The sequence below is a fragment of the Fukomys damarensis genome, unplaced genomic scaffold (assembly GCF_012274545.1).
Source record: "Fukomys damarensis isolate Sample0158 unplaced genomic scaffold, DMR_v1.0_HiC HiC_scaffold_12, whole genome shotgun sequence".
Classification (NCBI taxonomy): domain Eukaryota; kingdom Metazoa; phylum Chordata; class Mammalia; order Rodentia; family Bathyergidae; genus Fukomys; species Fukomys damarensis.
This window is the reverse complement of record NW_022900924.1, coordinates 42891074-42914506: the sequence shown is the minus strand read 5'-3', so window position 1 is coordinate 42914506 and position 23433 is coordinate 42891074. Positions and strand designations below refer to the sequence as shown.

Here is a 23433-nt window from a genome sequence, read left to right as displayed (position 1 = left end):
GAGTTGTTGGATCGATTTCTCATGATCTCTTACTGTTTTTAAGAGACCTCTCTTTTCCTGGTCACTGACTGCAATATTATGTTCTATATCAGAGAGCCTATCTTCGCATTCTTTTATTCTGTTGCGTACACTTTCAATAGAGTGTTTAATCTCCTGGATATCTGTTTGAATCTGTTTTGTGGATTCCATTTCTTTCCTATTTGGGCGTTTATTTTTTCCATTTCTTTCTTATGCTGGGCCTTCATGGCTTCTATAATGGTCCCGAGCTCATCTATTTTTCTGTCAGTTTCTGCTCTAGAGTCTCGAATCACGACTTCCATTTTGCTCACTATCTCTATGGTTATCTGGGAAATTATTTCTGTTTTGAATTTTTCTAGAGCCTGATTGATCGGTTTTGTTACTTCCTGTGCTTTGAGTTCAGGGTGTCCTGGTGGTTCACTATCGGCCTTTTCATCCTCATTTGCGCTACTGTTTGCCATTGGTGAACTGGAAGTCTGTCCTTGTGTCTTGCTTAAGTTTTTTCTCATTTTAATTTTTGTTTTCGGACTGTCCTTGGTTTAATCTCTGGATTATCACCCAAATCTTCCTGATATAGTTGCACCCTAGCTTCTGTGTCTCTAACGACCCAAGGACATTCTCATCTTCATAACATCAGAGAAAACAGCTCATCAAATCAACGGCAATGCTTTACCCCAACTGATACAATCAGCAACACATTAAGATCAAGCACAACTTGGGCACTGACCACCTGTGGTAGTCACTAGTCTATCACCCTTAAATCATTTGAATTAAATTGAATCAAGAAGCAGTCCAGAACATGTCTGCAGTGAACAAACTTTTCAATATAGTATATTAACCATTTAATGGCTCAGACAGAGCGAGGATGTAAGACCCCTGATCTCAGTTAGCTGATTGCTGAACCCCATGATGCTGACTGACCTTGGGCTGCAAGGCCCAGATTGAGTTCCCCATCCTTCTGAATGGTTGAACTCCGCAATGTTCTATTACAGGTTTCCCCTGCCCTTTCTTTAAAGATGTTCAAAGTTGGGAACGCAGAAAAATACCCTTGATGACCACCTCTGTCTTTGCAGAGTGGGTCCAAAGACTTGCACAGTCAGGAGGTCTGAGAGTGTGGCGGGGGGACTTATGGGGGTACCTTCCCGGCGCTTGAGCAATGGCGGCTGGGCTCTGCCACCTGTCTTGCAAGTGCAAGGTCCTGAGTTTGATCCCTGGTACCAAAAAAGAAGAAGGAAAAAAAATGTGTAAGACTTGCAGGAGGGAAAAGAACCTTACAGAGACACTATAGTAACAAAACAACAAAAAAGACTTGATAGTGGAAAGGCGGGCTGATTCCTGAATGGTGCAGAGTTATGAAGATGCAGTTCTCTAGAAATACTAATAAATCATACTCGTAATATGTAATATGTAATATATAATTAATATAAAGTTAATATTTTACATTTTATTATATCACAATTCACATTAGTTATATTTCAAGTATTCAGTAGCAACAGATGGTTGGTGACTACCATATTGCACAGGTTGTAGCTAGTAGATTTCCTGTTGAGAAAGTCATAACAGAAGAGGTGGTTAGTATGGACGGGCGATAATCATCTGTTCCTTTGCAGTCCAGTACAACCATAGACCTCTTCCCAGTGCAGCTTACTGCCTGTTTAAAAGTGAATTATTTATGTAATTCAAAAGCATATATAAATAATGACATTTTTAAAAGACATATGCACCCTACTTGAAAAGTAAAGAGTATCTTGTGACCTTCCCATTTTCATTCTTAAATTGATACTTTGTTTCCTTTTTTCCTTTAGGTTTTGGTAAAACTAGTCTGAGCAGAAGAGGAAAAGTAATGCCTGGGAAGAGACGTCCTTATGGAGTTATCACTGGCCTTGCAGCTAGAAAAGCAACTGGAATTCGAAAAGGAGTTAGTCCTATGAATCGTCCACCTCTAAGTGACAAGGTAGGATGATGGCTTGATCCTGGGTAGAGATCTTTTTCCTTATTTGTACTAATTTTTTTATGAATAAGCATTACAGGGTATTATGTAGCACTTTGGGGCTTATGTGAAAATTTAAGAACTATAAAAATCATCACACAAATTTCCACTTTCCCAGTGCAGTCATCCCTCCACATCTGTGGAGAATGGGTTCCAAGATATTTATCAGATAGCAAAATCTGCAGATGCTCAAGCCTGTTGTATAATATGGCAGAATGTTTTCGTGTATAACTCATCTCTATATTATAACATCTAAATGTAAATAGTATGTTGTTTTACTACCGTTTATTTTTGGGGTTTTTTGTTTTGTTTTGTTTTTGCCTTGGTTTTTTTAAAACTAAATAACTGAAAAAAAATTTTTTTCATTGAATTTATTGGTACTTTTTAAGTACTCCTAAATATTGCTTAAAGAATAAGAGGAAGAAAAGTCTGTGTGAGTTTAGTAAATTTAATATAAAACATTTATGTTATCACACATATATGATGGTAATGTGTCAAATTACATGTGACAATAGCATCTAGAAGAAGCTTTGACCAAAGCTTAGAATAGGACATTAGATTGACCTTGTGGTTTTTCTGTGTTCTTGATATTCTTTGTCCTCATATTTATGTGTGCTTCTTTTCTAGATGCTCATGAAAATGAAAACTCATTTTACCTCTTATTTTGTCAGTGGATATTTATGAAGCAATTTTTATATGCTTAAGATAATAGGAGACTCTAGATAAAAGTATGAGCTGTGGTCCATGACTTTAGAGAAGTCTTCATGAATTAGGCTTTAATGGTGGGTTCAGTTTATATATACGGAGGAAGGAAAAGTGCACATTTCATGTGCTTGTGTATGTTTTTGTTACAGAAGTGGGGATGGAACCCAAGGAGCTATCTCCCTAACCCCTTTCTTTTTTAGTTTTTGAGATAGGGTCTTGTTAAATTGCTAGGGCTGGGCTCAAACTTTGTATTTTGCCCCAGCCTTGTGCTTTTTATTATACTGAATTTTTCTTTTTCTTTTCTCTTTCTACTCCCAACTTTTTTGTTCTTACAACTTTCCTGTGTATTTTTTCATGTTTATTTTGGAATTTGGCTCTCTATCCCTCCACTTAGTGTGTCAGCTTTTTTTTAATACCTGGCAGAATTTCTAAAGAAAATGACTTATTTTTGCTCACTATTTTGGAGGTACCAGTCCAAAATCCAGAGGGGTGCACATAGTTTTGGGCCTCTGGTAAGGTAAGCACACCATGCAGGAGAATGTAGCAGAGCAAGCTGCTTACCTCATGACCAAAAATGGAAGAGGAAGGGGCTAGGCTCCCACAATTCCTTTCAAGGGTACATCCCCATTAACCTAAAGGCTTCTCACTAGGCCCTTCCTTCTAAAGATTTTATGAGCTTCCCAAAAGTGCCACCCTGTGGACCAAACCTTAACTTACATAAACCTTGGGGAAAACACATAGACCTTACCCAAACCATAGCACTTAGAATCATGTTTATGTAAATTGTTTCATAATTCACATCTCTGGCTCCCTGATTCTTTCCTTGAGTTCCAGAGTCACGTTTTACACTATCTGTGAACCCCCTGATCACCTCAGGTATTTTAAATATAATGCAGTTATCTTTTCAGTCACTAAAGAAATTGTCATTTTGGTTTCTTAGTCTCCCCTAGTATACATCCAAGTAATTGTCAGCATCTGTCCATTCTGCACCAGAAATGCTTATTGTAGTGGGGCATATAATAAAAACGAGCTAACATATTTTCTTACTTTCTGAAAGAATATAGAACGGTATTTTCCAGTGTTAAAAAGGAAAACAAACCTGAGACAAAATGAAGTGCAAAGGAAACCAGCTGCAGTTCTCAAGAGACCTAACCAGTTAAACAGAAAGTAAGTACTCAAATAAATGTAAGGCAATTTTTATTTTATTTATTTATTTAGGCAATTTTTATTTTTTGAGGTGAGGTATAACTAAGTTAGCCAGACTGGCCCCAAACTTGCAGTCCTTCTCCCTCAGCCTCCCAAATACCTGGGATTATAGGCATGTGCCACTGGCTTCATAGAAACATTTTTTAAAAGGTACTCTGCTTCTTTACCTCCCTTGACATAAGAATAAAATAGCAGGGCATTTAGCTCAGTGGTTCTACCATCTGCCTTTCAAGTACAAGGTCCGAAGTTTAATCCCTGGTACCAAAAAAAAAAAAAAAAAAAAAAAAAAAAAAAAAAAAAAAAAAAAAAAAAAAAAAAAAAAAAAAAAAAGAATAAAGTAGCAAAGTCCTAACACCTCAATCAGAATTATTCAAAATTGGGAATTCTGAAAGCTGAATTATTCAAACTCAATGGCTCTAATTAAAACACTGAATCACAATGTAGGTTATCTGTGGAAAAAGCAAACTAGAGAGAATTCTGCAGGAATTTTAGACTGAAATTATTTTGTACTAAATTGAAAGTTATAACAAAAACCTAAAACTTAAGACTTGTGGTATGTATCCCATTCTCTATGAGGATAATATAGACAACCGGGGATTTAGTTCAGTGGTGCTGTGCCTGCCTGGCAAGCACAAAATCCTGAGTTAAATTCCCACTACCAGGAGGAAAAAAAAAAAAGTAATACAGACAAAAAGAAAGTTGAGAAGGTGTGAAGCTATCTTATTTCACTTTAAAGTACCACTTACTCATTTCTTACTGAAGATAATCCATAATAAAATAAAACCTGGATTGAAGTTTTTTAATAAATGAAATGGCTAGAATTGCAGTTTTTACTTAACTGTCATATTTGGGCATCACTTTTTGGGGGCATCACTTGTTAATGCCATTTATGAAAGGGACCTTCTCAAACAAGAACCTATTGTTTATGTGAGATTTGCATGTTAACTGGATTGGTAGGGAAATTTAGCATTTGAACTTCATAAGATTGGAAATAAGATTAGGTAACCTATTAAGTACTTATTTATGTAATAGATAAATACAAAATTTTTTCTCATAATTCACCACCTTTAGAAAATTGAAAGTGAAAAGTCAAATATAATGAAGAGTGCATAGTTCTGCACATGAAAATAAAAGTTAGAAGAATGTTTCATTGTGGTTTCTAAGTGAGGAAGGAAGAGAAAGATGAAGGAGAGGTGGTTCAAATCTGTTTTTGTTTTCCATTTAATTATGAATGTGCACATGTATGAATTTGTACCAATCCTATAAACAAATCTGTAAATTTATGTTTTCTTTAGGAATAGAAAATAGCATTAAAAATGTGATTTTGTAAATGCCTTCAAAAGAAGACATGTTATATGTGGCATATTCGAGTCAAATGTATTTGGAATATAAATTCATAATTAAGTGTTATGTGGTTGTCTACAGAGGGAAATATTGTAAATCAGATCTCAGTAGCTTCATGTAAATAAGGAAACCATTAAGAGTCTTTATGTTACGTGCTTATTGCATTGTCAGCCTGTAAATTTTAACTATTTTTTCTTATTTTTTTCTCAAGATGTTTGAAAGAAAAGTGGCTGAGAATATTCATGATATCATATGTTTTTGTCACAGAAATAACATTCCAGCTAATTTTACGAGGAGTGGAAATAAATTAAGCCATCAGAAAGATACTCGTCAGGCAACTTTTCTTTTCCGAAGAGGCCTGAAGGTATTAAAAGCCTTGCTGTTTTTTCTGTTTTTCTTTTGAACCCAAAGAAGATCCTGAGCATCCACTTTTAAGTAATAATCACAGGCATGGCTCATGGTTGAGGTAGGGACTAAGTTTGGGATGTGGAAAACATGACACTAGATTGGTTCTGCCCCAGTTTTTCTACTCAGTGTTCCTCCTTGTCATCAATAATAGCTTCCTATAAGAAATTAATGTTTCTTGTAGTAAACTTGTATTTGCCACTATTCTAATGCTCCTGTATTAGAACTCTAACAGAGAGGTGTTTGCAGAATAACACAGACCCCTCTCCTGCATTCATGCACGTGCCACACTGGGTTACAAGATTACAGTGCATGATGTCTTCTTGATTCAAATCCTCTGCTTTTTATGGGATCTGTTGCTTTTTTTTTCCTTTAGGTTCAGGCCCAGTTGAACACAGAACAACTGCTAGACGATGTAGTAGCAAAGAGAACTCGTCAGTAAGTCAATTTGTTTTTCAAGATGTCATTTTAAAACTCAGAATACTAGCCATCCAAATTACCATGTGCTCTAGTCTGAAAGAGATTAAAAAAGCCCAAGATGAAATTAAGCCCAAAATAAATAAATTTTATTTTGTTTTTGTTGTTTTCACCCTCAAAACCTTTGAATTTTCACGTCACTGTTAAAAACATTTTTAATACCAACTAAATTACTGTATTTTTTATCAACTATTTACTCCCTTTTAATGAAAAAGCATTTTTCTTCCTTTTCCTTTTTTTTTTTTTCCCCCTTTATCTGCTTTTATATAAATAAACCCATCCAGGGGATGAATAGAAGAAAATCCAGTATCACTCTTAGAACATTTGTAAAACTACAACATTTTTTTCCTTTGGCATTATCTTTTTTTTTTTTTTTTTTTTTTTTTTTTTTTTTTTTTTTGCAGTATCAGGGATCAAACTCAGGTCCTTGCACTTGCAAGGCAGACAGCAACGTGGCATTATCTTTTTAAAAATCCATTTTTGTTATTACAAGAGTGAGTTATAATACTCAATTCATCAGTATGATCCCTTATTGAGATTACAGTTATGGCTACCTTTTGGAAAACATAAAATTTGGTCATGGTTCAGATATGATCTAAGTACAGTGGGGCATAATTTTGAAAGTGAAGGAAAGGAAACTACTGTACTTGAACCTGATGCTGGAAGTATTGTTTAGCACAGAAGGTAGAACATTGGAAACCATAGGAGGAGAATAACTGTAGCCTGTTAGCTTCTGCAGTGAACAGATTTATATAATAGTAGTATAAATGTTAATTTGCTCTGAACTTTAAGAATTAACCTATAGATTAGCATAAAGTAATTATTTGTAGACAGAGTATGATGTAAATGTCAGGTTACTGTAAATATGAAGGTAGAGCTGACAATGGACGATGCAATGTGGGTGAAAAGGTAGAAAAATGGTTTCGAGGGACTGTTATCTTTTCATACTAAATGAAAGGGCATCAAGAGACAGTAATGGAAGAAATATTTAAATACACAGTGGAAGTAAAATATTGATAAAGCCATCAAATTGTTTAGAGGTCAGTAGGGAAACTGGGTGATGATATAATGAACTTATTCAGCAAGAGTATAGCCAGATATTTCTAATAAGTAGTAAGTGAGAAGTCACTAGCAGGTAGTAAAAACAGAAAAGGTTAAGAAGTACTGCCTCTGGAGGAGTGGGAATGGGAAGACTAGTGGGGTGAAAGACTGTTAGGTTTTATTAGAATCCCTTCTGTATTTGCTTTTCATTATACTGAAAAATATTTAAGAAATTCAAGTGCCGAGTTCCTACAGAGTATACTGATTCATTGCATCGTGGTGGTGGGGTCCAGGTATCAGTATTTCATACAAGCTAAGAAGCCAGGTGTGGTGGCGCACGCCTATAATCCCAGCACTCGGGAGGCTGAGGCAGGAGGATCGGTGTGGGTTTGAGACCAACCTGGGCTGCACAGTGAGTTCCAGGGCAGTCTGAACTACATAGTGAGACCCTGTCTCAAAGAACCAAAAAAAAAAAAAAACAAAAACAAAAGCTCAGAAAAAGTAGTGATTATTTCTTAAGTGTGTATTTCGGGGCTCAGATTGTAGTTCAGTGAAAGAATGAGTACTTGCTTACCATGTATGAGGCCCTGGGTTCAACCCCCAGCACCAAAATAAATATAGACAGATAATCAGTATATTTTTATGTGGGTTACAATATAGGATTTATAAAATCCCATTTTAATGAGATTTGTGGGTTGTTTTGTTTTTTTTTTAAACTAGGTGGCGTACTTCCACCACAAATGGAGGAATTTTGACAGTGTCCATTGACAATCCTGGAGCAGTACAGTGCCCAATGTAAGTCTTTTTATTTTTTTTCCCCCTTTTGTAAAATATTGTAACCTCTTCATATATGAGGTAGAGTTTGATGTCTAAGTTAGGGTAAAGTTAAGTGTGTTTAAAGTGGGGGGAGCTATTTTTAGGATTAATGGCAATGTGTCTTTTACTATAATTTCAATTTAGAAAAAGTATACAGTGAGATGGGAGGTTAAACGTAATATTTGTGATAGAAATTGGAAATAAGATAAAGTTAAAAGTAAGACTTTCTTGATTCCTGATTCATGTAACTCCCTTTTAATAATTTTTTTTTTTGTACCTAGGTTCGAACTCAGAACCTTGTGCTTGCCAGGCAGGCACAGATCAAATTTTTTTATATATTTAAGAAAATATTGTGCATATGTAAGAAATAATTGTACATTTTAATATATGTATGGTAATAAATGAGGTGATACTATACTTAAAATTCTTTTTTTCCCCTAACTCTGGTATGTTTTGGACATCTTTACTTGTCGGATCACACCAGTCTGTCTTCTCTTTCAAGGCCTCTATGTGTTCTCTTAACTAGAAGAGCTAGTTTACTAGCTTTACTGTTGTGTTATATTTATTGCATTGTGAACATTTAAATTTATGGAGTTTCTGATCTATCCAGCTATTTTAATGATTGAAATTAAAAATTTCAATCCAAGACTCCAAGACTTTATAGGTTGCTTTATTTTAGAAAACCAAGACTTGGAAATCACCAAAATTATTTAAATTTTTACTTGTAATTAGAGGTATTCTGTGAACAATTACAAATTTTAGTCTCTAGAGTAGTAAAGAGTCAGATCCCCTTTTTTAAAGAATAAAATAGGCCTAACACATTTGAACATGTGTACAAGTAAAGACATTGTAAGTGCCAAATGATTTATTTTGGTTGTTAAGCTAATTTTTTTTTTTCCCTAATAGAACTCAGAAACCTCGATTAACTCGTACTGCGGTACCCTCATTCTTGACCAAACGGGAACAGTCTGATGTAAAGAAAGTTCCTAAAGGTGTCCCCCTACAATTTGACATAAATAGTGTTGGGAAACAGGTAAAAAAAAATTTTTTTTTGGCATTTCTTTGGGCCATTCACACACAATATTTTAATCAAAGTTTTATTATTTAAGGTATTAATTTATTTTTTAAAGTAATTAATTTAATAAAATATTGTTGTATAGCAAATTAGCGTGTTCTAACTAGTCCCTCAATTCTAGGTAACCACTAATCTTTTTCTGTTCTAAAAACTGCCTATTTTGACACTTCATGTAAATTGGATCATAAAATATGTTAGTAACTAGCATCTTTTACTTATGTAGTATTCTCAAGGTTCATCCATATTGTATTGTACAGTATTTCATTTTTTTACAATATTCTGCATATTCATACAGCATTTTGTGTGTGTGCATGGTATTGGGGATTGAATCCAGGGCCTTGTACTTACTAGGTACGTGACCTACCACTCTGCTAGAGCCTCGCTCATTTTTAATTTTTTTGACAGCATTTCACTATGGTGGCCAGGCTGGACTCAAAAATCTTATCCTCTTGGCCTCAGCCTTCCAAGGAGCTGGGATTAACTGAGTGCCACCACACCCAACTTTATATACAGCATCTTATTATTCATTCATTAGTTGGTAGACATTTGGTTTGTTTCTGTCTTTAGCCTATGAATACTGATTCTTTGAACATTTGTGGACAAGTTTTTTTTTTTTTTTGTACCGGGGATCAAACTCAGGACCTTGTGCTTGCAAGGCAGACGGTGGCACCACTGAGCTAAATCCCTGGCCCTGTGGACAAGTTTTTGTGTGAGCATGTTTTCATTTCTTCTTGTTAAATACCCAGAAGTAGATGTGGTGAATTTTATGGTAACTCCATACTTAACTTTTTTAGGAACAGCCAATCTTCTTTCCAAAGAAATAGCTGTGCTTGTCTTAGTTACTTTTCTCATTGCTGAGACCAAATGCCCAACATTCATTCACAAGTTAAGGGATGAAGGGTTTATTTAGCTCACAGTTTTTAGAGGTTTCAGTTCATAGTTGGCCAGCTCTAAGGCAGAGGGGCATCACAGAGGAAAAACAGTTCATGGCAGGGAGAAGGCAGCAAGCAATGAGAGACAAGACCACAGCTTTTTCTGTCCCTTGTATCTTAACCAGGCTACCCACCCTTAGGGCAGATAGCACTCACAACCTTAATCTTAGCACCCTTAATCCTGGCATTGCACGTGAATCTATCCCAGTATCATACATTCTAGACTCAGCCTCACCTATGACACCATGAGTCTTTAGGGAGTCTGGATACAAACCATAACAATGCTGTTTTACATTCCCACCAGCATATATGAAGTTTTAAAATTTCTCCACATTCTTAGCAACACTTGTTATTACCTGTTTTTTGACTGTGGCCATGCCACTGAATGTGAAGTGATACCTTAACAGGATTTTAAATTTTTGTATTAAACTCTTATCGTGTCATCTTGCTAAACTCATTTTTGTAGTAAATTTGTAAATTACTTTGGATTTTCTGTGTATACAGTCATGTCATTCTCCAAATGTCTTGCGATTTTTATTAATTTTTTTCTCATTGAGTTTATTGGTACATTTTAGGTATACAGTACAGTTACATTCATCATTGGGATCTTGTATCTTTGCATGACAGGTCTTGGTTCTCAGCTTTTCCCCTTACCCCTACCCTCTATCCCCTCCTCCCTTCCCTATTTATAAATACTTCATTTCCATTTTTTCATTTTCTGTCTTGCGATTTTTAAAGCCTTTATTTTTCTTGCTTTATTGTAATAGTTAAGATCTCTAGTACAATGTTGAATAGATGTGGCAAGATACTATTCTGTGCTTGCCTTGTTTCAGAGCCTAAGGAGAAAATACTAAATGTCTCATCATTAAGTATAATGTTAGCTGTAAGTTTTTTAGAGATACCCTTTATCAGATTAAGGGTGCCCCCATCTATTCCTAATTTGCTGAAAATCTTTATCATGAGGGAGTTTGGACTTCATATTCTCTTTTGGTACCCCTTGAGATAAGAATCTGGAATTGAAGATAGGAAGTATAGATACAAATGTGGTCATTTTTGGTCTGGGGGGAAAGCCCTGGGTACAGTCAGTCACTAGTGTGGGCGTGCACATGCACATGCACATGCACATCCACGGACACATGAAGTAAACAAATCTACTTTGCCAGTTTTTATTTTGTCAGGGTAGTTACTTTGTCATTTGAGAGTACTTCATTAGATAATCAGAAACCAGATTTTCATATTTCTGTAGAAAACTCAGAAATGTGTTTTAAAATACTTCCACGTTAAAATAATTTTCCTATTTCCTGGTGAATAGTAGGAGTTGAACCCAGAATCTCAGGCATGTGAAGCAAGCTCTCTATCACTGATCTACATTCTCTGCAGGAGGTAGAAATTATGAGTCAGGAGCTGCTAGTAGGCACCTTAATTAACTTCTCTGAACCTCTTTAACCTCATGTATTTTATGTTTTTTGTTAGGCTCTAGTGAGACTCACGTAAGTATTCAGGTCATAATAGCTATTGTCATTATTAATTACTGTTAATCATAAGATTATTCCAAAGCAAATATGGCTTTTAGTCAAATCGCTAATTTTTTTTTTTTCCTTTTCTATAGACAGGGATGACTTTGAATGAAAGGTTTGGAATCCTGAAGGAACAAAGAGCCACTCTCACATACAACAAAGGAGGAAGCCGCTTTGTCACTGTGGGATAGATCCTATATCAAAGGACCTTTTGAGTGATGACTCTTGAAAAGTTGAATTGCTTGAAGAGTTCATCATAGAAATTCAAGATACTTTACTTCAAAATATTCACAAGGCGAAATAACTCTTATTTTTGAAATTTTGTTTTGTTTTTGTTTTTTTAAACATGTATAAAATAATGCCCTGAAAGGTAACAGGGAATATACCTATCTGTTAAAGATTTCATGGTTGGCCCAGACAGAACAATTTTCTGTTGACTTCCTTGGTTCCTCATATAGCAGATGAAAGAAGGAAGGAAAGATTAAAAAAAAGAAACAGAGATTATTTTTATGATAGTGATATTTAGGATCTTACCACCTTTGCCCACTTTTTAGTCTTTGCCATGGTAAAACTTTGTCTTCTGTAATACGAGTAGGTCCCTTTGTTGCTGTCACTTATCCTTTGAAGAGTATTGATGTACTAAGTGCAGTTGCCTTTTCTTCATTAGACGCATTTTTTAAAATATGAGAATTGCAATTTTGGCTTTTAAGGTTGATAGAACTATCTGGAACATGGTTCATTTTTCAGATGGTGTTAAGTTAGACCCCTGGAGTTACAAATCTTAAGTGCTGAACTTTTAACAAGAAATGTGGTTCTTGGCATTAGTCTCAGTTTAAAATGTTGGTGTATGAAGGCTGTAAATGCACGCTTACAGAGTTAACCGATAGGACACTGGAGAAGGTCCAGTGTAAAAAGCTGACAGTTTGTATTTAGTAATGAAGAAAGCATGCAAGAAAGGAGCAGGTTGAAGGACCAGACACTTAGTTGAAAAGCTTCAAAACCCAGGTCATAGATAAACTCTGGATTTAATGTAGTCTTGAATCTAGTGTCTTCAGATTCATCGAGTGATATTTAGAATTTTAATTTTAAAAATACACTGAGTCCTTAGATTTTTTTGATAGTAAAATTAATAGCCTTATAGTCCTACACTTTCTTCTATTTAAAAAGTTAAAATGTATAAGCTTGCTAAATTAATTTATAGCCCAAAAAGGAAAATATATGTCACAAAGAAAAAAATGTGTAAAATTACAATAGAGTTAACATTGTAACCTTTATTGTATACCTTCCATCAGATTTTTTTGTATGATATAAAATGCAGGCATTTAGACAAGAAATAGCTTTTCTTCCTGTACTCTGGAGAGGTGGGAGGAGTTAGTCTGTTGTGCCAAGATAGTGCTGAGAGTCTTCAGAAATTGTGTACTATAAATTACAGTAAAATGCCAAAATATAGCAAAATATTCCAGCTGAAAATTAATAAGTTTGGTCATTTTGAAGCTTGACTTTTGGTTTTTTTATAATGTTCAAATTTCTAAATAGGTGTTTTTTTCTCTGGCTTATATTATTAGTGTTGACTTTTCCTATAAAACAAAACATTATCACTCCTGCCTACCTTGCATTTATTGTATAGTATTGTATTTATTGTATTGTCTCTTATGTTCCTTGGGTTACTTACTGGTTTATGCGAGCCATGGGAAGCTATCAGTAACAGTTTGATGCTTATACCAAAGAAATCTGATCCTTAATATCTGATATTTTGCCAGTACTTTATTTGATAAGGGATTATTGAAACCCAGTCACAAAATTTGAAAATAAACTTTAGCTCTTCTTAGCAATTTGAATCTTTTCATAGAGGCCAAGGACTCATTGCAAAACATTTTTGCAAATATGAATATTTAATATTTGATCCATGAACAATATGTTTTAGACTGCCTGGAATTACTGGTAGCTTATTTTAAACAAAGGAAAAACAACTGAGCATGAGTTTGCTGTCTTTAGAACAGTTTTTGAAAATATAGTATAAAAAGGGTCTCATTTTTCTCTTATTTTAAATATTACTATACAGAGGTTGTATTAATGTCATTTTTTAGAAGACCTTTAAAATTGTCGCAAATGTTGACACTAAGTGCATCAAATAACAAAAGTGTCTTTGGTATATTAAACCTTTGCAATTCATACATCTGTAATTTTCTTTTAAAGTAAATTTTGCCTTTGGTACAACTAAATTAAAACTTGAGTGCTAGCATGTTGTATATAAACAAAACAATATGCTTTGTTGGGATACTTCCTTTCTTGGAATGTGGTTGTAGTCATCCTTGTTCAATTCTCAAAATACTTTTCCTTAAACAGGATGCAATTTAAAATTTTCTTTGCATCAAGATGTATGCAAAACATTGATGCAGTGCATCACAAAGTGAAAGTTTGTATTTAATGAGGAGGTGCTTCACACTGTACTTTTTGGTGTTTTTGGAAAAGTTACATTTAGCTCTATTCTGAAGCTGTTCATTTTTAACAAATAAAATGTAACAGGTTTCACATGATTTATTCTTAGATATAAAGTTCGGAGTTGTGGTTTTTAGATTGTTCTGTGTTACAAAGAACTTTGTAGTGATTATTCATATTTTTTAGGATTTGAAGTTTCCTGCCAGTTGAATTAGTAAATCAACCTAGACTCTTCTCTCACCATCTTCCGTACTAAGGCTCGAACTCGGAACCTTGCGCTTTCAAGGCAGGCAGCGGCACCACTGAGCTAAATGCTCGGCCCTCACCATCCTTCTTAAGTGCTTTCTGGCCATTTCATTCATAGTGTCTTCAATAGGAGGTAATGAGGAAGAATTAAAGAAGAGAATAAAATTACTTAACAATGGAGAATATTCCACTAGATGAGCCTTTAGATATGATCCTGTTTAACCCTGTGTCTAAGTTTTGGTAAAGTGAGGCCCAACATTTTCCAAAACTTGACTATGGCAGACATGGGCTGAACCTCAGATCTTATAATTGTGAGATGATGATAAACTGCTTCTTTGAATACCATAGAAAGTAGTGGAAAGGTATGGGCTTGTCACATATCTAAGAAATAATAATTAGCTGTACTTTTGCATTTGTGGCATGGCAAGTAAATATCAGTGATGACTGATGCTTCATTACTTCAGTATTTAAATTAGGGAAACTTACTAGAAAAATGCTTTATATAATCATATATTTTTTAAACAGGCATAAACTTTTCACCACAATTTTAATTATGAGCAAATCATAAAATACTTCTATGTATAAGAAATTTATAGTTCCAGTGGCACACACCTGAAATCCCAACAGCTTGGCAGGCTGAGGCAGGAGGATTACAAGTTTAACCCAGCCTGGGCACAACATAGTGAGACCCTGTAGCTCAGTCCAAAGGCCCTGAGTTCAATCCTCCATACCACAAAACAGGTATAAACTTCATTGCCCATTGGATACTTTTTATTAGAATAGGTGTGTATATCTTACTTTGCTTCCAGTAGCTTTGTAATTCACATAGCAAATGCAATTTCATGGTAATTTTTGTTCTGATTTATTTTTATAATAAGAGAAACTGGAGATGATGGTGCATACCTATAATCTCAGCACCTTGGGTGGCTGAGATAGGAGGATCATGAGTTCAAGCTCATCCTGGGCAATTTAGCAATACTCTGTCTCAAATCAAAAAAGTCTGGGGGATGTATTTCAGGGCAAAGGCCTTGAGTTCAATCCCTAGTACCAGTCAACCCACAAATAAGAGGGAGTAAAGTAGCTCCCTTGGCACTAGTAAGAAAGAATTTCATGCATTCCAGATGCAAGCAATATTATTTCTGATCAGTAGCTCTTTAAACTTTTGTCAGGATTATTTGACTTTTTTATACTTCTGTAAAAATTAAGCATGTGATTTAAGTGTCCCTTTAAAGAGAGTTCTTTCATGCTGGGTGTGGTGGCGCACGCCTGTAATCCCAGCACTTGGGAGGCTGAGGCAGGAGGGTCGCTGTGAGTTCGAGACCAGCCTGAGCTACATAGTGAATTCTAGGTCAGTCTCAACTACATAGTGAGACCCTGTCTCAAAAATCCAAAAAAAAAAAAGAGAGAGAGAGCGTTCTTTCAGGATATAGTAAGTCCCTGACTTATACATTCCATTCCAAGAGAACATTCTTAAGTTGGATTCATTTGTAAGTCTGACAAAATGAGTCTTAACACTGCACATTCCAATTTGTTTCCATGGTTATTGCTTTGTGCTTCCTAGCAGTCCCCTCATCAACATGCTTTTCCTCTTGCTTCTAGACATCTTGGGCTCTGATTGAGCACTGTACTACATACCCTGTCACACTATACAGTAAGCATACAACAGCACAACTGTGACCATGTTTGGCAGACACCTGGAGCTACTTTCACAATTTGTTCCCATCTATGAATGTTCATAATTCAAGGTCTGCTTGTATCTGAAATTTTGCAACTCAAATGTGCATAAGTTGGAGACTTAACCAGACATCAACCTGGAGTTAGTCTATCTTTTTTAAAATGACACTTCAATAAACTTTAGTCATTTGTGACAAAGATTTTGGACTACTATGGACAATTAATAAGGATTTAAATATTTGCTTGGAAATGGTGGACTTGTAATGTCTTTATTTCTCCTTTGCTACTTTCCTACTTGAAATCATTCAACAAACTTGAAGCAATATGTGGTGCCCTTCTGGGTCTGAAGTTTCAGTGTATTCAGGTAAGGTATGCAGTAGTGTTTAATGATGAATAGGAAGCTATTTCTCTAGAGTGTGTTTAATTTCTACCTCTTATTTCTATTTTCTTTTAATTGAAAAGACAATCGCATTGTCTGAATTTTCTTAAAGTTTTAAAAAGTCATTTATTAGAGCTTACTTGTTTTTTGGTACCAGGGATTGAACTCTGGTCCTTGTGCTTGTGAGACAGGTGCTAAAATCCCTGGCCCCTATTAGAGCTTATTGAAGAAGTAAGGGCTGGGGACTTAGCTCAGTGGTTCCACCGCCTGCCTCACAAGCACAAGGTCCCGAGCTCGATCCCTGTTACCAAAAAAATAAAAGCAACAAAAAATAAAGGAGTAAGAAAGGCAAGGATCAAACATTTATTTTTCCAACATTTATTGAATATACTCAACTTACACTGGAAGAGGATGGGATTCAGCATGATTTTAATCTTAGCGCTTTGAGTTTATAGAAATGGATTTTTAAAGGACCATGATATATTCCTAGTGAGGAGAAGGTTGGGAAAGGACTTTGTTTCTGTCTGATGTAGTGAGACACAAAAATAGAAAGGGCTATTGAAATTTGAGTGAAGCTTTTGTTTCTGGTAATGCATGAGATACTCTTGGCCTGTAAGATAACCAAGAGGAGCAGGGAAGTGCACTCATCAATCAGTTCTTAAGACGGGGTGGGGGTCCAGGGATTTAGCTCAGTGGTTCTGGCGCCTGCCTCACAAGCACAAGGACCTGAGTTTGATCGCTGGTACCAAAAAAAAAATAAAAAAAAAAAATCTAAGACTGAACAGCCTCCCACACACTACTTTTCAGCTTCTTCCCTAGAAACAGTATTGGAATAAACTATAGATCCCTACACCCCTTCTGTTCACAGCCTTTTTGCAGTTGTCCTCTTTTCCCTTTCTCATATCTCATTCTCATAAGATAAAATTCTCTACATATCACCTTTCTCCTGGCCTTTAAATATCTAGTCTTAGAAAATTTGACCACCTAAAAATTGTAATTTATCTCCTTGCTACCTTCTCTCCTGTGTTCGCACATAACCTGTCCTCTGTCTCTGCAGCTTTGTACACTATTTTTTAAAACTCCCATTAAAATGTTCATCTATAAGAACTTCAGGGAAGATCTAACACCAGTACTCTTCAGACTTTTTAATGAAATTGAAAGGGAAGGAGTACTTCAAAACCATTCTCAGAAGCTAATTTGATTTTTTTTTTTTTTTTTTTTTTTTTTTTGGTACTGGGTATTGAACTTGGGTCCTTGCACTGCTAATTTGATCTTGATCCCAAACCAGAGAAAACCAAAAAAAAAAAGAACTGTAGGCTAATTTCTCTACTGTACATAGATGGAAAAATCCTTAACAAGATACTGGCAGACAATGCAACAAATCATCAAAAAGATCATAAACACTGAGTAGCCTTCATGTTACAGATGCAAGGATGGTTCAACATATGCAAACCAAGAAATGTAACTGATCCCATAAATACAAGCAAGGGAAAAAAAAGTCACATCTAAATAGATGCAGAAAAAGCCTTTAGACAAAAATCTCACATCTAGCCGGGCGTGGTGGCTCACACCTGTAATCCCAGCACTTGGGAGGCTGAGGCAGGAGGATCGCTGTGAGTTTGAGACCAGCCTGGGCTATACAGTGAGTTCCAGGTCAGTCTCAACTACATAGTGAGACCCTGTCTCAAAAAAAACAACAACAACAAAAACATCTCTATTCAGCATGAAAACCCTGGAGAAAATGAGTATTGAAGGCACCTACCTCAACATGATGAAAGCCACTTACGACCAACCTACTGCCAACATAGTGGAGAAAAACTGAAAGCCTCCCCTCAGGGACAAGACAAAGATGTCCATTATCACCACTCCTATTCAACACAGTCCTTGAAACATCCAGAACAATCAGGCAAGAGAAGAAATAAAGGGGATACATACAGGAAAGGATGAAGTCAAGTATCATTTGAGATGACATGATCCTTATGAGACCCAAAAGAATCCTGGACTTGATAACCAAATCAGCAGTGTAGCAGGATACAAAAATCAACAGTATTCCTCTACACTAATGAACTCACTGAAAAGGCAAAACAATACCATTAGGGAAAAAATTGTTGCCACCCATTCATGAGGAGAAGACTTAACATCAGTATGTAAAGGGCTCAGCATAAAAAAAAGTACTTCAGTATTAACCTAATTAAGGAAGTGAAGGACCTCTACAATGAAAATTAGATCCATCTGAAAAAGGACATCAACATCAGAAAGTGGGAAGACACCATCTGTTCTGGATAGGCAGAACCCAACATAATGAAAATGGCTATTCTGAAACTGATAGATTTAATGCAATCCCAAAGTGCCAATGTCATTTCTCACAGAGCTAGAGAAAACAATCCTAAATTTTATATGGGTCCAGAAGAGAGAATAGTAAAAGCAATCCTGGGTAATAAAACAGGTGACATTGTAATCCGGATTTGAAGTTACACTATAAAGCTGTTACAGTGATCAAAATTGCATAGTACTGGCACAAAAACAGGCATGTAGAACAGAAGAGAAGCAGCAGAAACAACCCCAAGAACATACAGCTATTCGATCTTTCACAGAGGAGCCAGAAACAACCCTGGAGGAAAGATAGTCTTTTTAATAAATGCTCCTGAGAAAATTGGATACCCACCTGCAGAAGACTGAGTCTAAAAGCTGGCGTAAGGGTTTGTGTTTAGATGTCCACCCAAAGCCTCATGTGGATGAGGTGGGACTTTCTTTTTCAGAGGTACCTGAATCTGGAATGTGTGATGCTGGGATTAAGGGCGTGTGATTATTAAACCACTACCCATCAGTGGTTTAGCACGGCCTTGATCCTAAAAGGAGCGGAAAGATACTGTTAAGGTCTGTTGTTGCCTTTGCTGTCTTGGGCCACCATGAATTGTTTCCCTTCTGTCATCCTGCTTGGAGCCACCTGATTATGGACTGAAACCTCAACTGTAAGCCAAGTAAACCCCTTCCCCTCTAACTTTGGGTGTCAGGTATTTTGTCTCAGCAAGGAGAGAAATGTAACTAACACAGCTGGGGATGTAGTCAGTGGTGCTGTGCCTGCCTGGCAGGTGCAAGGTCCTGAGTTCAATCCCTGGTAGTGGGGGGGGATTGAGTCTAGCCCCATATACTAAATTAAAATCAAAATGGATCAAAAACAAAGAAAGGAAAAAATATTAGAAAAGTAAAAAATGGAAACAAAGTCTTTGTAAGTAGGGAGGAGTGGAGGAGTTGAAGGGAGGGCAGGAGAATGTGGAAAGAATAACCAAGCTACATCATGTAAAGGTACAAGTTCCCAATGATAAATGTAAACATATTGTATACCTAAAATATACTAATAACATAAGGGGAAAATGGATAAAAGATCTTAATGTTAAAGCAGTCTGCTGGAAGATAAAAAAATAGCTACAACTCTTGGTGACATAGGAATAAGTAAAGGCTTTTTGAAGAGAACCCCAGTGGCACAAGAAGTAATACCAAGAATCAACAAGTGGGACTATGTCAAAAAGCTGCACAGCAAAGGAAACAACCAACAAAGTGAAGAGACAGTCTACAAGTGGGAAAAAATTTTTTGCCAGCTATTCCAAAGGCAGAGGACTAATACCAAGAATAAAGACCTCCCCGCAAAAATATATATAAAGAACTTGGGCGGGGCAGGGATTTAGTTCAGTGGCACCACACCTGCCTTGCAAGCATAAGGTCCTGAGTTTGATCCCCAGTACTGAGAAAAAAAAAAATTAGACTCTCCAAAGTAAAAGACGCAATCAAAAGAAATGGCTGGGCATGGTGGCACATGCCTGTAATCCCAGCACTGAGGAGGGAGGCTGGGGCAGGAAGATCACTGCGAGTTCAAGGCCAGCCAGGTTACATGGTGAGTTTAAGACTAGCCTGAACTACATAGCAAGACGGTGCTTCCGCCCAAAAAAAAGCAACTGAAATGAATAGACGCTTCAAAGAAAAAATGGCCAATACATGAAAATAATATTCATTATTGCTGGCCACCAGATAAATGCAAATTAAAACTACGCTGAGATACTATCTTACCCCAGAAAGAATGGCTATCATCAAAAACTAATAAACACTGGCAAGATATGAGGAAAAAGGAACTCTGACCTTGTTGTGAGAATGTAAGCAAACTAGTACAACCACTATGGAAATAAGTGTGGTGATTCCTCAAAAAACTAAGTATAGAAGTTCCATTTGACCCAGCTATATCCCTCTTCTAGGTTTCTTCCCAAAAGAGTTAAAATAATTGTATTATAGGGATACATGCATACCCATGTTTATAGCTGCACAGTTTAGCTAAATCTTGGAAACAGTATGTCCATCAACAGATGAATGGATAAGGCAAATGTATTTATACACAATGGGATAGTTAAGGTAAACTTGAGGCATTCATGGGTAAATGGATGGAATTTGAGAACATAGTAATATTAAGTGAAAGAAGTCAGGCACACCAGCTCAAATATTTCATGGTGTCTTTTAGAGAAACACACACAAATAGCAAAATAGAAGAGAGATAGGAAGTAGGGAGAAATTGAAATACCTAAATTACATGTTCCATTGTTTTAAAAAATATTTTAATATATATGCTAATTTGTTTCATTTATACTACTAGTTTTATCTTAGTTTGCTGAAGAGAAAGTTTTATGTTAGCTTTTTCTTTTTTACAAGACTTTTTGGTGTGTCTTGTACTCTGAGTAACTGCTTTGAAGATAATGATACACAGTGCATTAACTGTTGTTATTCTCTTATTATGAAATTTTTATTTTTTCATAAAAAGTCCAACCCTAGGTTATAGGAAATATTTATAGCAATGAGGTTGTTGTGTTTTGTTTTGAGGTACCAGGGATCAAACTCAGGACTTTGTACTTGTGAGGCAGGTGTAGCACCACTGAGCTAAATCCCCAGCCCAATGATGAGTTTTAATACAGTAAGGGCCTTAAAATCTGGTCTCATAGACAAATATCAGTCTATAAACTTGGTCAGTTCAGGATTAACATAGTGTGTTGCTGTTACAATGGTATGTGCAGGTAGATAAGAAAAAGTAGATAAGAAAAATGACATTTTACTGAGAACTTGTCAGAAGATTAAATGTCGATGGTAATGGTTGACATTTTAGAAAAATACATCTGGCTGCTGATTCTATAGCATTGTACTATTAATGCTGAGTATATGAACAGACATTGTAGTTGAAGTCTCAGAAATGAGGACCTGATCTTAAGCAGCTTAATATCTCTTTAAAAATAACAAAATTTTAAGAAAACCAGAATAGCAAACCAATATATCCATCAGATAAATATATTTGCCAGGAATAAGAAATGCTTTACATGCCCCTGAAATGACCTGTTCTCATAAGAAGACCTTCAGAAGTTTTTGTGGAACTTCTAGCTGAAGGAACAAGGATGGAGTGTTAAGAGTTCGTAGAACAGGGCTGGGGATTTAGCTTAGTAAAACCGTGCCTGCCTCGCAAGTGTAAGGTCCTGAATTTGATCCCTGGTAGAAAACAAACAAACATAGAGCAATTCTCTAAGTAGCTGTTACTAATCAACTTTGGCACCAAGATTAAAAGTTTTTACAACCATTTGCATAGAATTGAGAGAAGGGTTAATAAAGGTTTTGTGGGAGCTCTCCAATGTTATATTTTCTTTTACTCTCTAACGTGAACTTTCCCATTAATGTTCTCCATGTACCATCATAAATCATACCTGGATGGGTTTCTGACCTTCCAATCTGGAATGTTGCTCTCACCATCCATCCTAATCTGCTTCATAATTCTTCAGGCAGGTTTGATTCAGTATCTCAGTAATCCATGTCATGGATTCTTTTTCTCTGAACTCTGTTAAATCCTTCTTTGCCTGTACCAACCCGTTTGGGTTTTCAGGCTGGCCTTGAACTCTCTATGTAGCCCAGGCTGGCCTCAAACTCAGCAGCGATCCTTCAAGTGCTGGAATTACCACTGTCTACCATCACACCCGTCATAGACTTCTTTTCTAATTGGCCTATTGGTGTGGATCCCATAGAAAAATTAGATTATAATCCTTTGGGATAAAGACCTGATAACCGCTTGTATCTTCTATAGTAAATATCAGTTCACTGATTGGTGAATGTTCGTGTAAAACATAGCAAAGATATGCTAGAAACTGCAATATTAGATGTCTAAATTGGTTTAAAATGAAGTGGAATTTTCTGCTTCGTTACTTGAATGATTTCAGTTTTGACCATTCTGTTCTACCTTTAACTCTCACATTTAGATTTTCCCTTCCTCAAATTTCATGCCTGACCTAGGTTTTAGACTTTAATATTTATTCTGCGCTGTTCAACTATAAAATCTTGCCTAAAGCGGCCAGGGATTAGCTCAGTGGCGCCGCGCCTGCCTGCCTCGCAAGCGCAAGGTCCTGAGGTCGATCCCGGTACCTCAAAACAAAAAACAAACAAACTTGCCTAAAGGACAATTGCTCTTCAGAGTTGTAGGAGACCTGGTCCCAAAATATTCATAAAATCCTTTCAATAAGAATTAGGGAGCTTTGACCCGCCTTATAAGCGCAAGGACCCGAGTTCAATCCCCGGTACCAAAAAAAAAAAATAATAATAATAATAATTAGGGAGCTTAGAGCCAAATTAGCACAGTATGTTTTTCCTCAAGCACTAGTAGTTTTGTCAACTCTTTAAAAAATCTTACCAATACCAGGGGTAGAACTCAGGACCCTGTGATTTCCAGGCAGGCGTGGCACCGCTGAGCTACATTTTCAGCTCTCAAACACTAGTAGTAAATCCATCACTCTCGGTTTAGATCATCTGGCAGAGTGCAGTGACAAGTAGAGAAACGTCCTAGGTCGCACCCCACAGAGACCCCTCTAGCTGCCTAAGTTTATGGCAGCCAAGGTGCTGAGAAACTTAATTTCATCCTCCGCTACAGAGGAAGGAAGACAGGAAGGTTTGGAAAAGAACGTTATGGAAGACATTTTTGCAGAGGCATTTGAAAACTGCTTGCGGCCACCCTGCGGGGACAGCTCTCCGGGACCTCCCCTGGCCACTCCTGTCTGCGGGGCGGGCGGGGCTGAGGGCGGCAGCCTTTCCTTAGAGCCGAGGGGGTCGGGAGACCCTATCCCCGCCCACGCCGCGCTCCGGGGAGCGCATGCGCTGAG

At 36.6% G+C, this 23433-nt stretch overlaps 1 protein-coding gene across 1 annotated transcript in view; it reads left to right on the top strand.

Moving 5' to 3' along the window:
- The window catches only part of Fyttd1 (forty-two-three domain containing 1), a gene marked incomplete at its 5' end in the record, with an annotated part of 26128 nt that extends 14308 nt beyond the window's left edge, over window positions 1-11820 (top strand). The window contains 7 exons of the mRNA XM_010624545.1: window positions 1824-1972; window positions 3771-3880; window positions 5531-5627; window positions 6045-6106; window positions 7907-7981; window positions 8909-9035; window positions 11619-11820. Of these exons, the coding sequence (XP_010622847.1) occupies window positions 1824-1972; window positions 3771-3880; window positions 5531-5627; window positions 6045-6106; window positions 7907-7981; window positions 8909-9035; window positions 11619-11717 (719 nt within the window). The remainder of the gene's footprint in view (window positions 1-1823; window positions 1973-3770; window positions 3881-5530; window positions 5628-6044; window positions 6107-7906; window positions 7982-8908; window positions 9036-11618) is intronic.
- Between the last annotated feature and the right edge of the window lie 11613 nt (window positions 11821-23433).